The sequence below is a fragment of the Hermetia illucens genome, chromosome 2 (genome assembly GCF_905115235.1).
Source record: "Hermetia illucens chromosome 2, iHerIll2.2.curated.20191125, whole genome shotgun sequence".
In the NCBI taxonomy this organism is placed as follows: domain Eukaryota; kingdom Metazoa; phylum Arthropoda; class Insecta; order Diptera; family Stratiomyidae; genus Hermetia; species Hermetia illucens.
In genome coordinates, this window is record NC_051850.1 from 65,594,325 (window position 1) to 65,611,080 (window position 16,756).

Consider the following 16,756-nt stretch of genomic DNA (forward strand, 5'->3'; position numbering starts at 1 on the left):
AAAAAATATACGAAACCTTATCGGCTTGTTTCATTTACAAGTGCAGGATATGTTATCATTGCTAGTAAAAATAGAATGGATGAACAGAAATTACTAAAAAAATCAACTTCGAACGATGCAGATATAAAGTATTGAACCCTCTCTTCCAATGGGTTACGTGATATAAACTGATTTTTGTTTGAATCCGGAGATGGAATTAGTAGACAATGAGATCATAATATCGAAATAGGACCCAATCTTTAATACGGGTAAATCATTGCAAAACAAAATTGAGAAACGCAAAGTAACGTGTATATAATTTGATGTCTCAAATGTACCTTACATTATTCTCGGCAAAATTTGGCAAAGTAGGGCAAGGGATAATGTCCAAAACCAAGGAGATTGACAAAAACATTCAGTTGGATCTTCAAGTTGAAGGTTATGTGTCACCATGAAAACGCTTTTGTTCACAAATCTAATACAACGCTTCGGATTGGAGTAACTTAACGGCATCACTTCGCAAACTGATCGGTCTATTGAACGCCAATAGCGTGGTCCTTATTATAGCAGTTACAAGAAACATAAATTAAAAATCGTTGCACGTAAAGAAACGAAGCTCTTTTATAATAAAATGAATCAACACAAAACTCGAAAAAATAGGTATGCCACGGAACACCAGAGGAGGCGATAGGTGATTTACATTCACTACAACAATGGTTGGCCATTACACCATCCCCATCGATCGATGCATATCCATATAAATTTACAAAAATAAAAAATAGCACTACAACAGAAAACCTAAGCCCGACAGTTTTTACGGCGACCTATCAGAGCTAAGATAAAGATTACGATGACCGAAAGCCAATAAATTCCTTATACTTGAAGGAATAGTTTGATGGGCCTGTATGGAGCATTGACAATGACTTTGTAAGTAAAATACCCTGGGATACCACTTTCTTACGATGGGTTAGCCCGTAATTCATTAAGCGTGTTGAACACGTGGATATGAAATGTATATTGACCCTACAAGTAGTAAGAAGTCATAGACTTCGGATCCACCTGTGACTTGGAGGAATCAAGTCGCGCGCCTCACCAAATTTATGTTCCCCTACAAAGAAATCTGTGGAAGACATTCCTTCCACTTCCAAAGAAGGCCTGCACTTAGTGGATCAGGTGCGGTCCACCGCGAAGCGCTTCGAAGACGTGATGCAAATGCCGTAAAACGGATCCCTGCTGGATCCAACAACTGCAAATACTGCACTATGAACGAAGGTTGGTTAAACTACCTTAACTCCCAGCGTGAGTATAAGAGGTTTGTAAAAAAATCGAAATGTTTGGTTTAAAACATACTGTGAGGAATTGCACGGCAAGAAAAATGTCAAGGCTGTGCAAGGTGGGCTTCCTTACAAAACCGGAAGTTCCTTTCACGAACTCTAGATTTGAGCCAGTGCAAACTCTCTTGACAGTACAGCATCCAGGAGAACTGGTAGCAGAAGGGGATTAGTTACTTCTGCAAATTTTTCAAGATGAATGTGGTGCAAAAAACTGCGACAGTAGTGGTTAATAGTTAAAAAAAATAACTGCTATACAATCGTTTGAACATTTCATGGTATCTGATTTGGATGGCATCTATCTATATGCGCTAAACGATGGTAAGCGTACAAAGAAAGTCCTCTAGAAAATATTTTTCTAGCACGTCTTGCTTTGGGCCACTTTTTGCAATAAAGGTTGTTCTTATACCAAAGCGTGGGAAACAGCCAAAGAAGTTCAGATAAATTAGCTTAACACTACCCTCGCTTAAATTTCTGGTGAAGTTGGTTTAGCATCACATTTGCGCGAAGGCACTAATATTGCGCCGTCTAAATGAAAACCAACATATTTAACAATGTGGACATTTGTGGGTCTGCATTGCTTGGTTTGCAAGATAGAAGATGCAACTTTGAAAAGCGAGTTTGGCTGTGCACTTTCCCAAAAAGTTTGTCGTGCCGACAGAGAGCATAGTATAGATGATATTTAATGCAGTAAAGCCATGCTATACTAGCGCACAGATTGCTGTTTTCCAAAGTGAGTATTGATCGCTGACAACAGAATCAACGAAAGGCGACCCCCAACGGGCGTGTTATTGCCACCTCAGCGGAATATGTTAATTAACTCACTGTTGAGCTGCTAAATCTGCCAATACACGTCCAAGCTTCTGCGGACCGTTTTAGTTGTTAGTGGAAGCCATGTAAAAATACATAAGGCGTCGTTGAGTAGTTTTTAGTTGTTGCCTCAGGTGTGGGATTCCGTAAATCCAAATAGAACTCCGATTATATTTTTGACTAAATGGTCTTTGCGTTCCAGAAATGAAGAGAATAACCCTACAGCTTTCCGAAGAATGTCATCTGCTGCATTGAAATAAAATCCAGGAGCAATTTGAGGTCAAAAGCGGAGTCCACCAGGTTTGCACCCTGTCGCCAATGCTTTGCCTTCTTGTTATCGGTGGCCTTCTTCATGCTGGCTTGTCCGGAGGACGTGGAAAAGTTCACGATGACATCTTTCTTCAAACACCTCGAATACGATGATGACTATTGTTTGCTCTCCCACCGAGTAATGGTCCTTGGCCACATTGCACTGGATTTGGAAGGACAGAAAATGAACACAAACAAAACCAAGGTTCCCAGTCTCTCCTTATCATCATTAATACATCAACACGCAGAGTATCGAAAGAGTTGATCAATTAGTATATATAGGAAAGGAAGCGTGGTTTCTGCAAATGGTCTAGATTCACTTTCGTTGGCCTGTCTGAAATCTGGAAATGCAACTATCTCAACACCAAGATCAAGCTGAGACTGTTTCGTACTAGTAAAAATGTCAGGCGATGACGGCTTTACGGTTTCTTAACAAGGCAGAGGCAAATCGTCAGACGTTGCCTCACCTCTGCCCTGGGAGCAGCGTGACCGAAGCGGCTCGTAGATGTTGAGTGCTCCTTTATATAATTCACAGAATACGACATGACTACGAATTATATTGAGCGCAAATCCGCCTTATTGACCAGAGCTTGGCCAGAGCTGAAAATATTTTCTTTGAGGATTGTGGGGTCCTAAGTCCACATCAACTTAATGCTGGACCGGACCAAATGGGGAGGAATTCTTTCTGTGTTGTTATGTGAGAGAAGCACACGTATGGCACTGTCATTTGAAAACTCATTTGAAAGTCATTGAAACATTTGTCTGCGTCGTATTTTCGAAGTACGCTATCCTGATACTATTTCACAATACGAATAACTTCGTAGGCGCGCAGGCCTGCCACCCGTACGCACTGTTAGCGGAATGCGGAAGTGCCAGTGGATGGATTACACTTTAAGGAGAGGCGACTATTGCATTGAGGGCTACACCATGCAGCGGACCTCACTTTCCCAAGATGGCCCACGAGTGACCCGCCCCAAGAGCACTTGGCGCAGACCAGTACAGTAGGAGTGCCGTCATCTGGAGAAGTCCGGCGGGGACCTGAAGCCTATTTCCACGGAATCAAGAATGATGTACATAGGTGTGTTTAACGCGCTATACCCATCAACCATATGTATATATTTTAGCTAAGAAGTTCCTTTGGACGAACATATAGAGGCAAAGATGAAATGAGCAATCGCGGCCTATGTACAGTGGGATAAAGTGAGACAAAGGCGTCCACACTGTAATATAACCTCACTCCAAGGAGCTATGTATCTAAGTCATACTGACGCTATGAAGATAACACTGGGTGCAACTTTAGATGCACTAGCTAATTAGCAACGTCGGGGTATGTATATTCAGAGGACTGCAATGATAGCAGTTCGTAGGCCTATCCGAAATGTGAACAGTCGATATTATTAAGAGGTACATATCACACAAACCTTTAATGAAACAAAGCACCAAATATCGACAACATACGGGCGGAAAAACCTACTGGCCTAAACCACACCTACGCGGCGGTCTGATTGATTGATTGATTGATTGAGCCGAGATAGTTTTAGGTAATTGATAAAGGAAGTTAAGACCCAACGCTTTTTACGGGCTAATAATAGTAAATAAATATTGAGAGACGATGAACTTTTACCAGTCCGTTATTCACTGCGGTCTTAGAGGGTATTTTGAGCCGAGGTCATTAATCTGTTGAAATTGCTAAACAAAGAGATTCACCACAAAGTAAAAGGAAGGGAAGACCCGTGAAGGATCATTTAGGCTCCAAGGTTAAGTCATTTGTTTAGTTAGTAGTCCATTGGAATGACTTCCCTTCAAGATTTTGCTGTTAAGGGGGTCATCCCGTGTGAAGGCAGCTTTTTTTGGCCTTTTTTAGGATTTTTATGTAAAGAATTGGATAAAGATACAAATACGAATTTTTCACCATAGATTTATTAATATCTTGAGCGTAATTTTTCCAGTCCGATCGCATAGGCTGTTATTGAAATACAGAGCAATTTATACTTCCATCTCCAAAAAGAAGGTGTTTTCTGCTGGGGCGCTGGAGCGCGCTGCGATCATCTTAAAGAAAAAAAGTAAACGGCATTTTAACGTCCAGACTTAACTACAGTCTGCAAACTAGGATTATTAAAAAATTTTTGGTGCCGCGTTAAAATTTGTTTTTGTGAATTATCGCCCTCATCAGACCCCAGTTATTTTTAATAGGAATGCTTAAAGTGTCAAATTTGTATTTCAAAAAAGCTTCCGATTGGAATGACAATACCAAAAATTGTTAAACATTTCAGGGGCAGCATAATTGTTTTCGGGTGTTATGGCGCACGGTAGAATTAGCTGAGGAAAATAGAGTCAATTAATACGCTTACTAAAAAGGAACAATTTTCGCAGGGAACTAGATGTGGTTAGAGCTAAAAAGCAGCAGATAACAGTTAGATCCAAGCTCCTAAACCAGGTCACCTGGTAGAAAGACATTCGTGATGAATTCAAAAAATCAATCATCAATGCTAGCAAAACAGATGTGAATTCAACGAAAAATTACTGTGAGGTAAGGTGGGGTTCATTGTAACGAATTTTAGCGTTTGGAGCCGTACTGAAATTACGGTAGTGCTTCTTGAGGAGAAATACGTTTGACTACTCCGTAAAATTATTTCATTTTACAGTGAAGGCAAATCATACATGGAGTAATTAACGCTGATATGCAAATGAAAAAGGAAAACTAAAACGTCCCCATGGACCCAGCTGTTCATATAATTTCACTTTATGCGATGATGATGTCATGTACGTCTTAAGGTTCAATGAATTTACCTTAAATGCGAAACTTTGACCTTCTATAACTTCGTTATAATAGTTTATCTTCAAACTTTTCAGAACTATGTCCTATTATTGGCTGTGCAATACTTAGGAGATGAACTTAAAGGCGGTTTCTGGTTAATTTCTGAAACATGGTAATATAATATTATTAACTGGATTTGTGCAGATATTTGAACAGGATGTATTTTGAGGCTTAGATTTCATGTAGATGCATCACTGTGATTTTTTTCAAATTTTTCGGTTAGGTGGGTTCTGAGAACCAGACCTGCTTCACTTTTTGGCAGGCACATTTTGAGCCCTATCTCTTCTATGTTTCAGAAATAAGATCAGTTTCGAAAAGCACTAATCAAACCCTTTCATTTGATACTCCACATCACCATATTCTGTGAAAAAAATTTACAACCCCTTAACACAAAATGGCACTACTCGCTGCTTGTAAAGGGAAACACAGACCACATCTTCCCTCCAAACTTTATGACAATCCCGTCTGAGGGCTGCAATTATGTACCAACAACCAAATTGAATACATAACGATCAGCAATAGCATTAGGAGTTGTCTGTTTGATGCACTTAACAAGAGAGACGTCGACATCAGCCTGGAAAGAGATGATAATTTAATGGTTGCTTGCATTTGCTTGGGTGTTACATCCGGCGCTTCTCCTGGGGTTGGAGAACTGCGATGTTGCTAGTTCAAAATCAACCACTTATATAATCCGAGTGTCATTCGGCAATGGGAGAGCTATCTTGCTGATCTGAATCGATGAACGGAAGGGATTGAAAACGCCATTAATCATTATAAATGACGCGCTCGAGCTCCGATAACGTTCGAAATCTCAAGAAGTTCAATGTATTGTCCACCATGACAAGAGGAAATTTGTGCGCTCGTCAGGGTGAGTTAACCCCTCATTCGCAGTGATGAGCAGCAGAGGGGGTGGACGGAATCTTTCCACATAGTTCTTAACGGTACCATGCGAATACGGACTGCTCCTCAAAATCGAGTTAGTAGTTTAGAGTGCGATAATTGGAAGTGCTGCGTGTTCCCTACTGGCGCAAAAATAACTAAAATAATCTTGGAACACATCAAGGAACATCTAGAACACTTGGTTGACAGAGAGTCGGTTGGTTTCCGCTTTGAACCCTCCTGCGCTGACTACATCAATACCTCATGGATCATTTTGGAACAGTGTGCAGAATTCCGACCTCTGCTTCGCATATTTTTCATCAATTTTAAAAGGGTTTTCGATTGCACGAACAAGGAGTGTATCGAAAGTGGCCTAGGCAGCGGGCAATTGAGGAGAAATTTACAGCAATTATCACATGTTGCATCAAAAAAACAATGGAGGGAAAAGTGCATTTCAGTGAACCGTAGACGATGGCGCGTATATATGTATTATATATCAAGAAACCAGGAACTGAACTTAACGATATTATAACCCAATTCCAAACTATATGAAATATGCTTGTCTCCGGACTATGAATCATCGAAATGTCTCCACAAAAAAGTTTCCTCGTCAAAGAGTGTGAATTGTAAGCAACTGGTCAATTATGAAAGCTTCCAAGTATCGAAAGAAGAATAGTTAGAAAAAATACCGCCACCGCGGATAACAGTTCCCGGAAAAAAACAACTTGAACTCCACGAAAACGTCGGAGCATCTTTATTTAGACCCAACAAAATGGGGTATTCGCAGAATGTAACGTAATGATATCAAAATATAATAAGAAAACAAAATGGTAGATGACCTGAAAATCTTGACTTGGGATTCAGTTGGGTTACAACATGTTCAAGCGGGGAAAAGTAGGGTCTCTGTAGGGCAGAATTTGAGATCTTTCCAAGTGAGTGGAACAAGGGAATGGCGGAAGTTGGAATGACGTCTGCATGTTCTTTGTCATCGCAGAGCAGCAGTGCCCGGAGTTCAAACTTATGCTTCTTCATCGATTTCGAGAAAACTTTCGACATCGCCGACAGGTGTGTATCTGGAATACTTCATGCTGGAGGGGCAGTCCAGAAAAACTAATAACACTCAAAGTGGCTTAACATCTCACAAAATATCACATGCTACAACCAGACAAGTTTATCTTCTGTCACCGGTACTATTCAATCGTGTTCTTTGGGGCGCGATAGAGACCAGTTTACTCGCCTATGACATCTGTTTTCAAACACTTCGACTACGCTGATAACATCTGAAGACAGACAAAAGCAAGGTTCTCACTCTGACTACAACGCACTCTTCCTAACTGCGTCCACATGAGGCGGACTTGACGTCTCCCGACGCATTAATAATACTAGCTCCGCCTTCGCTGTTCTGTCTAGAATTCAACATCAAGTTGCAATTGATTCGCGTTAATGTTCTCGATGTGCTGTTACATGAAAAGGGGTCACAATTGCTACTCAAAAGTCCTATGTTTTCGTAGAATTTTGTTTGAGAATCGAGGGATTCCTAAGTCGGCCATCCACAAATTCTGGCTTAGCCTCGATCAGCTAGGACCTGAATTTTACAAGGTGGTTTTTGTCTTCATTGTAATTTATATCTTGTGTTTTTAAATTAATATAAGGGAGCATGCAACTTATAATCACTTCAGTCACACTGCTCCCAAAGTGAGGCAGAGCCTGATGAGTTGCCTCTGCCCTGGATGAGACCGCAAGTCATACTCAATGCCCTATGATCAATAGGTACACTATAACCAGTAAAAGGGGCACAACGGTTCCTCAAGGACGCGATGCGACTTTCCCTTAACAGAATAATAATAATAATACTCAACGCTTTGAGTTAACATCTACCTCCTTTGTATCGTCGTTGTACTCTGCCCTGAAAAAATTTCGAACGGTGAACTGGGCCGGTGTGCGGACCAGCTAACGAAAGATGTGCTAATTAGAGGGAGGATCTGGTACACTTTATGAAAGGGCGACATTCCTGGCTACGCCATGTAATGAAGAAGAGTATAGGTTTTTTGGAAGACCTCGAAAGATCTAAACCGCATTTTGTCGAATGGGGAGAGAATATGGCGCAAAGGCACCGAGCTAATTGTGATGAAATCGAAGGAAAAACCCCTAACTCTCTACCGAACAAGCTATATGCCTTAACGTGCAAATTCGAGAGCCACTCTTTTGCAGATATGTTTCAGATTTGACAACACAAAAAGATACAAACTACTCACAATGGAAGTTTGCGGAAGACCTCAACAAAACAACACATCTTATCGATTAAATAGGAACACGGGAAGTGGAGTCGTGCTGTAATGAATAAGCGAAATTTCCTCGCGTCCTCTGTCCTCTGTCTCTCCGAAAATAATCTTCAAAATCTAGATACACCAACGCATACAAACCTAATCCCAGTCCAAAAAGTTGACCTTTACCAATATGGCCTCTAAAACTAAATGAGTTAAAACGGGAAAACAAATGTCCTTCCTAATAAAGCTCCTGGCTACGATTTCACTCAGGCTTTCGACAAGGTATGGTATCAATCTATGCTGTATAAACTGTATAGGGATCTCCAGGAAATTTGTTGAAGATCCTAGAATATTATATATCCGAGCCGCTTCTCACAGTGAAATACAGAGGAACAAACTCTATGCAGGTGGCTTACCGCAAGCCAGTATTTTAGGTCGAATATTGTTACTTTTATCCACAAGTGATATGCATACGTTACAGAGACGAAGCTAAAGTAGCAACACTGAGAGATGACATTGCTATTCTTAACAAGGGTAAAACTGCTGAGGAAGCAGAAATAAAGCTCGAATACAGGGAAAGGAAACTCAAACTAAATAAAAGTAAATCTAATTTGATTAACAAAAATGCGAATTCGGTAAAGACATTATCAAGTGACAACACAAGCGATAAGTTAATGAAATTAAATATAAAATATAAATGTTAAACTCAGCTGGAAAAGATACATTCTAAAGAAAATGTTAGAATTACATGATAGAGGTATTGACAGATGTACCGGTTGCTGGGAAGGAATTCACATCACACGATCCACAGCAAGCTATTAATTTTTGAAGAGATTATGAAGTACATACAGGCATGTGACTTGGAGCTGTACGAAGGGCACTTACTTAAAAGTTGTAAGGCCCTTTGAAAAGGAACGAACGTTGGGGATATACATAGGTGATAAGTGGAGTCGTCAAAAGGTGTGGGATAACATAATCATGGGAATAAGATCCAAAGGTTATCAGGTATTACAAGTCTGTCGAGACAACAGAAGAGAGGTCCGAGCTATTTACTCTTACAAAGGACAAACTGCCAAAGAACTTGAGCTTTTGAGCGACTATTCCTCATAAGCCCTAGTTCTTTGGCAGTTGCATTTAAAAACAAACCAAGATGCTGGCACTGACCACAGAATTGTGAATATGAAAAGCAAACCATGGGCAGAGTGCTTTCAAGAATTCCATCTATTAACAAGGAAACGATTGCCTTGACAAGCGAATTCATGTCGAATCCGCTGAGGTTAATACCTTGCCTCAGCAAATGACATGCTTTCCTTTGATGCAAAATGATCAACCCCTTATATCTAGACAGGCACCTAATTGCACATTAGGAAACAATACCCAGATCTTGTCGAAAGAACTTCCTTAAATGAATCCTTATGATAAGTTGATTAGAATGCAATTTCAGGGCGTGAAACGGGGATGGTAACTGGGATGACAAATTTTTCCGGTTTTTCCAATACATTCGTTTCGAAGCGAAATAAATTCAAAATAAATCCGGTAGGGATAGTTTTCCCAAATAGGTTACTTCCGGAATTTACTGCTTCAAAGATAATATAATCTCCCAGCCGAACCAAATCTAAATAAACATTCATTCGACTACCACGGATGCACTTTTCCGGGTCTTGGATTTGCATAAACGTTTTCTTTCTCTTGAATTTTTAAAATGGTACATAGCTCGTTTCAATTAGCATCTTCCCATGCTAATTTTAAATAAATCACCGAAAGTGTATCAAGTTCATGGTTCGCTGCTGCTCATTTTATGAAGCACTTCAAATTAAAGTTTTCTTGTCTTCCTCATTACCTTGAAAAAACCCTAATGTGGTATCTTTTCGCCAACATACCAAGTAGTGTAATTTACTAAAAGGACGCTCGCGGCTTCCAACCGAGAGGGACGTTGTCGAAAGGCTCGCTCTCACTGATCTTGAACGTTCACACGGCAACCCTTGCCTGAAGCCTTGCGCGGTTAAGATGCATGTCTCCAGATTACCTCTTGCAGGTACTTGCTTGTTTTTGTGCACTTGAGGCCAAGAGTGGTACGGCACTCCATGTTTCTTTCATAATGAACTTAAGAAATGTTTCATTGAAGCGAGAAGAAGCGGCATTTTGACGAAGCAATAGGCCAATGATATTTGCAGCGCCAAGCGACTCCGCCGGTTCAAGTGCAGTAGAATTCCCAACTGCAAGTCTAATGGCGGCGCGGCCACCTATTGCCTAATGCATGCACGTCTAAGACAATGATGCGGTTCAATGGTTCCAATTATGAACACAAAAGGCAAGGCCCATCTGATGTTATTAATTGCAAGCAAATCTGAAAAGTGAAACTATTTTAGCACCTCGTCAAGATTTTTGATCGCGTGAATGTGGCTGCGTCTGGAACAGCGGTTGGTCCGCACCTTGTGGCTCGCGGCTAATTGCCTATTGATGCCTAAGTAGGAGCCCTTCCAAACCGCTCAGTAAGCAATTAATACAGGAAATAACAATAGGCGAGGCGCTGTACTGGAAAAGTAATTGTAGTCGCTACTAGAAAGCATGCTTCATTCATGAACAGGGCAGAGGCGGCGGCTCCCCCGAGCCCCTTCACGAGCACTCCGTTGCCGAATAGCGCCGCGAGGCTCTGAAGGCCCATTAAGACGAAGCCACGACGTTTGCGATGTTTGCGGTAACCGCAAGCAACATTCATGACGATTTAAACAATTTCATTTGAATTATATTCTATTCTCTGCAGCCAGTCGGGCTAACATTATCGCTGGCGTTAGCGCTAACGCATCACATATGACTCCCATCCACCCAACTAGGCATCTCTGCAATGTAATGTATAAATATGGATGCTGGATAAAATGGTCACCATTCGAGAAGTGAGCTCAGATCAGTAAACTTCTGTAAATCACAGCGTGGAAATGGTGAGTACCCGTCACGTACGTGGAGTGCATCCAAACAACCTAAATTAGTGCGAAATCCGCGCCAGTGTCAAGAGTGAAAAGCGAAGTGCGAAAGTATCTAAAAGTGCCGAATCCCGCTTCGAGTGCTCTTAGCGCTTCAAATTCGTGACGTCGAATCACTTCATTAGGACTATCCCTCATCCCTGACAAGAAACAAACAGTGTTTGGTTTGATCAAAAACATTATAAATGAATTTACAAAGTTATTGACACGCTCGCTTTAATGACACTCAGTGGAACGTAGTAAACGCGGTCCCCGCAATATCAAGTGCCCAGAGTGTATAATTGTCAACGAGATGCTTCCAACTAGATGGATAACCGCAAAACGGATTTTCCTTGAACTAAAACCTCGATATTTGATTTCTCAAGTTATTGTCAACAACTAGCCACCAATTTAATTTGATGTTTTGTTTCTCTCTTGCAGAAATTAATTTTGCTATCAGTAGCGGCTTTCGTCGCTGTGTATGCTGATGTCTCACATTTAGATCAAACTCTTCAAGCGGATGGATACCATTATAATCAGCCTTCCGTGCCATTTCCCGAAATAAATGAAATTGATGATGGTGGAACGCCAGAAAAAAAGCCTTTTTTCGGAGGTAAACCACAAGGACCGGGACCACAAGATCCTGGTTTTAAACCAGGCACGCAAGGTCCTGGACAACAAGGCCCTGGATTTGGACATAGGCCACAAGCTCCAAGTTTTGGCCCAGGACCGCAAGGACCCAGCTCACAAACCCCAGGATTTAAACCAGACAGTGAAAGTCCAGAAGAACAAGGCCCAGGGTTCGGTCCAGGTCCATCCGGACCGGGCCCGCAGAGCCCTGGATTTGGCCAACGACCAGAGAAACCTAGCCCTCAAGGTCCAGGATTCAAACCAGATATAGGGGAACCAGCACCCAAAGCACCAGGATCACAAAGGCCCGGTTTCGGACCAGGACCACAAGGACCTGGATTCGGTCCAAGACCACAAGGACCTGGATTTGGCCCAGGCCCACAAACACCAAGTCAACAAGGCCCACAGACACAAAAGCCACTAATACATGGTCCTTCACCACAAGCACCAGGCGGTGAACGACCAACATTTGGATCAAGCTTCCAGAGACCAACAGCCCCCGGACAGGGACCATGTGATGGCCCATTTGGATCCAGCCCAGGATGTGAGCCTCAAGATACGAACGAACCACGGCCAGGCCCTTCATTCGGTCCAGGACCACATAAGCCAACACCAGGTCGTCCAGGACCAGGTAATCAATATGTTCCACCACCGGGCTCCGGACCTGCACCAGGAAGGCCTGTTGCTCCAGGAACTTACCCTAGCGGGCCTGGATCACAACAACCAGGATGTGCACCGGGCACATCCGGACCAGGCTGTCAACCACCCACAGGACCTCAAGGAGTTGGCGGAAAACCCGGCTGTGATGGACCTTTTGCATCTGGCCCAGGTTGCCAACAACCAGGACCACAAAAACCAGGATCTTATCAACCTCAAAGTCCAACACCACAGGGACCAGGATCAGAAGGGCCGGAAAGTTGTGATGGACCATTTGCTGCAGGTCCCGGTTGCCAAAAACCACAACAACCCGGTTCACATGGACCAAGACCACAAGGACCAGGACCGCAACGACCAGGAACACAAGGACCAGGACCGCAAAGACCCGGTCCACAAGGGCCAGGACCACAAGGACCAGGATCGCAAGGGCCCGGACCACACGCACCAGGACCACAAGCACCAGGATCATTTGGGCCAGGGCCGCATGGACCAGGGCCGCAAGGGCCAGGACCACAAAGACCGGGAGGACAAGGACCAGGGCCGCAAGGGCCAGGACCACAAGGACCAGGGTCACAAAGACCAGGTGAACAAGATGGATGTGACGGGCCATTTGCCACAGGACCAGGCTGCCAAAAACCAAGTTTTGGTGGTCCACGGCCAGGTTTCCCATCAGGACCATTCCGACCTGGTCCCAAACCTCAATATTTGCCCCCAAGTGGTGGCCAGCCATCAGGTCCCCAATTTCCTGGATCACAAGGCTTTAGACCCCAGGGACCCGGACCTCAAGCACCAGGATCGCAAGGCTCAAGGCCACAGGGACCAGGATCACAAAAGCCGGAAAGCTGTGATGGACCATTTGCTACTGGTCCCGGTTGTCAAAAGCCACAACAGCCTGGCTCGCATGGACCAGGACCCCTAGGGCCAGGACCGCAAGGACCAGGACCACAAGGACCAGGACCACAAGGTCCAGGACCGCAAGGACCAGGACCACAAGGACCAGGACCACAAGGACCAGGACCCCTAGGGCCAGGACAACAAGGTCCAGGACCACAAGGACCAGGACCACAAGGACCAGGACCACAAGGACCAGGACCACAAGGACCAGGACCACAAGGACCAGGACCACAAGGACCAGGACCACAAGGGCCAGGATTCCAAGGATTCAGGCCTCAGGGGCCTGGACCTCAATCACCCGGGCCGCAAGGACCAGGATTCCAAGGATTCAGACCTCAGGGTCCAGGAATCCAAAAGCCAAGTCCCCAACGACCAGGCTCTCAAACCTGTAGTGGTCCTTTTGCTTCGGGACCTGGATGTCAGCCATCTGAACCTGAAGGACAACAACCAGGCTTTGGACCAAGTAAGCCGCTAACTCCCGGCTTCCCCGAATCTGGCCCTCAACGACCATTTGCTCCAGGAACTCAGCAGCCATCTAGACCTCAACCACAACCTGGTAGCTGCGAAGGACCTTACGCCAATGCCCCAGGGTGTAAACCATCAACACCCGGCTCACAACGCCCAGGACCACAATCACAATATCTTCCACCACCTGGTTCTAAGCCAGGCCAGAAACCAGGAAGCTGTGAGGGACCTTTTGCTTCTGGTCCAGATTGTCAGCAACCATCTTTCCCCGGCTTCCCACGCCCAACTGGACCAGGACCGCAAAAGCCTTCTCAACCAGGCCAATATAAACCATCTGGACCAGGCACCCAACGTCCAAGTGGACCAGGACAGTACCAACCTTCAGGACCCAGTCCACAACAACCCGACTGTCAATTTGGTTCAGGCCCAGGATGTCAACCATCTGGGCCAGGCTCTCAGAAGCCAGCTAAACCCGGGTTCCCATCACAACCATCTGCACCTTCAGGACCACAAGAACCTGATTGCCAGTTTGGATCAGGTCCTGGATGTGGGCCATCTGGCCCTGGGTTCCAACGTCCTGGTAAACCAACCTTCCCATCACAGCCTGCTGGACCATCACCACAGCAACCCATTGGAACTGGATCGTACCGACCTTCTGGGCCAGGACATCAACAACCTTTTGGACCGGGACCTCAACAACCTTCTGGACCGGGACCACAACCACCTTCTGGGCCAGGACCACAACAGCCTTCAGGGCCAGGATCGTATAGACCATCAGGTCCAGGACCGCAGCAACCATTTGGTCCGAAACCTCAACAACCATCTGGACCTGGCACACAACCTTCCGGACCTGGATCTTACAGACCATCAGGACCCGGATCTCAACAGCCATCTGGACCTAATTCGCAACCTTCCGGACCTGGATCATATAAACCATCAGGACCTGGACCCCAGCAACCAGCAGGACCTGGCTCACAACCTTCCGGACCAGGATCATATAGACCGTCAGGACCCGGACCTCAACAACCATCTGGCCCTGAACCACAGCAACCAGCAGGACCTGGCTCACAACCTTCCGGACCAGGATCATATAGGCCATCAGGACCCGGACCTCAACAACCATCTGGACCTGGACCCCAACAACCAGCAGGACCTGGATCATACAGACCATCAGGACCCGGACTTCAACAACCATCTGGACCTGGAGCATTTAGGCCATCGGGACCTGGACCACAACAACCAGCAGGACCTAGCTCACAACCTTCTGGACCCGGATCATACAGACCATCAGGGCCTGGACCTCAACAGCCAGCAGGACCTGGCCCGCAGAAACCAGCATTCCCATCTGGGCCTGAAAAGGAGCCTGAACCAGCCCATGAACTAGGACCAGACGGTTATAGATATAAAGTGCCATCCACCACTTTCAATTTTTAAGAATTTAGGTAAATTAGGGGAAGGAAGAGAGTTTGAACGCTTTGTAAATTATATTTTTATATAACAAACAAATAAAATTATTGTAAAAAATGGAATTTAGTTTTCCTCTGCCAGTTGCTCAGAAGACGGTCCTCTACTGATAATTTCTAGTGAATTAAAAAAATCCAACGCGTGCATTCGGTCAGTATTTTCGTTTTCAGGCATGACTTACAAAAAGACGCTTCCCGGGGCCACAAGAGGCATCATCTTCATTCAATTATTCATGAACGAAAGTGAAATTCAACGCGGTAACGCCTCCGACCAGACATTTGGATGCAGCCACTGTGTTCCGCCATTCGCTGTCCCGGTCGTTCTTTTGTGGGCTAACGATGCAGAATTTATAAATAACTGCCCGAACGGCCTTGAGGTGTGAATCTTAATTGCCTTTGCAATGCGGATTCCACGGGTTTTCCACAACTGAGCGGCTCGCGTTGTTCTTCCGACAGAACACGGAGTCGTGGAGATGTGAGCTGTTAGCAGAGTGACGCTAGCGTGCTGATTTGTTATTAAATTGTTGGGAAGATATTCGCTGGATGATAGTAATTACGAGTAGATGTTTCCCGGAGTCGTGAATGGACTGGAAATAAATCATTTATGAACGAGACACTTCTTGCATGCGTGAGATGTGTAAGGACAGGTCATCAATATGAATTAGACGAGCCGCTCAAGCTTCATTGGCACCGAAGAAAATTCAAGAACCTTGTCTCGTGGTGACATACTACTTGTGTTATTTAGTCAGGGACGACCTTTGTTACTGTCGGTTTTGTTCGTTTGCAGCGGCTTTCTCACATTAGTAACCATTAGTGCAGTATCCATTAGACTCATTACCAACGGTCAATGAAAATAGATACGCCGATGACGTGAACTACGCCCCTGCTATGCTTTTGGAATCCATGCAGACACCATGCTTGGAGGTTAGTAAGTCAACTATTTCAGATATTGGCTACCTGTTTTGGCCTTCCATGCTTCAAATGACCCAAAGTCAAGCTTGGAACGAAATATCGTCAGTCACATAAGCAACCATGCTTGAATATAAATCTCAACCTAGTGAAGGCAAACGCCTAAAGACTTTAATCCCTCTAGCACCCAAAGATTCTACGTTAATTCAGTTCAAGTTTGCTTAATTCCAATATTGCAAGGTACGTAACAAATTACAAGCGAAAATTACTAACCACGGTGACGAATACCAAAGGTGACTAGGAGTTGTGATGGATTTGAGCATAATAATATTTCAAATAAAATATCAAAATTAATAATCGGATTGGAGGCTGGCCAGGGAAGATC

At 44.2% G+C, this 16,756-nt stretch overlaps 1 protein-coding gene across 1 annotated transcript; it reads left to right on the top strand.

The window, feature by feature from the left end:
• The first annotated feature begins 11,179 nt into the window (after positions 1-11,179).
• LOC119647487 (collagen alpha-1(I) chain-like) lies at positions 11,180-15,524 on the top strand. The gene is made up of 2 exons (XM_038048445.1): positions 11,180-11,332; positions 11,795-15,524. The coding sequence occupies exons 1-2, from the start codon at positions 11,330-11,332 to the stop codon at positions 15,431-15,433; spliced, it is 3,642 nt and encodes a 1,213-aa protein (XP_037904373.1). The 5' UTR covers positions 11,180-11,329; the 3' UTR covers positions 15,434-15,524.
• The last annotated feature ends 1,232 nt before the right edge of the window (positions 15,525-16,756 follow it).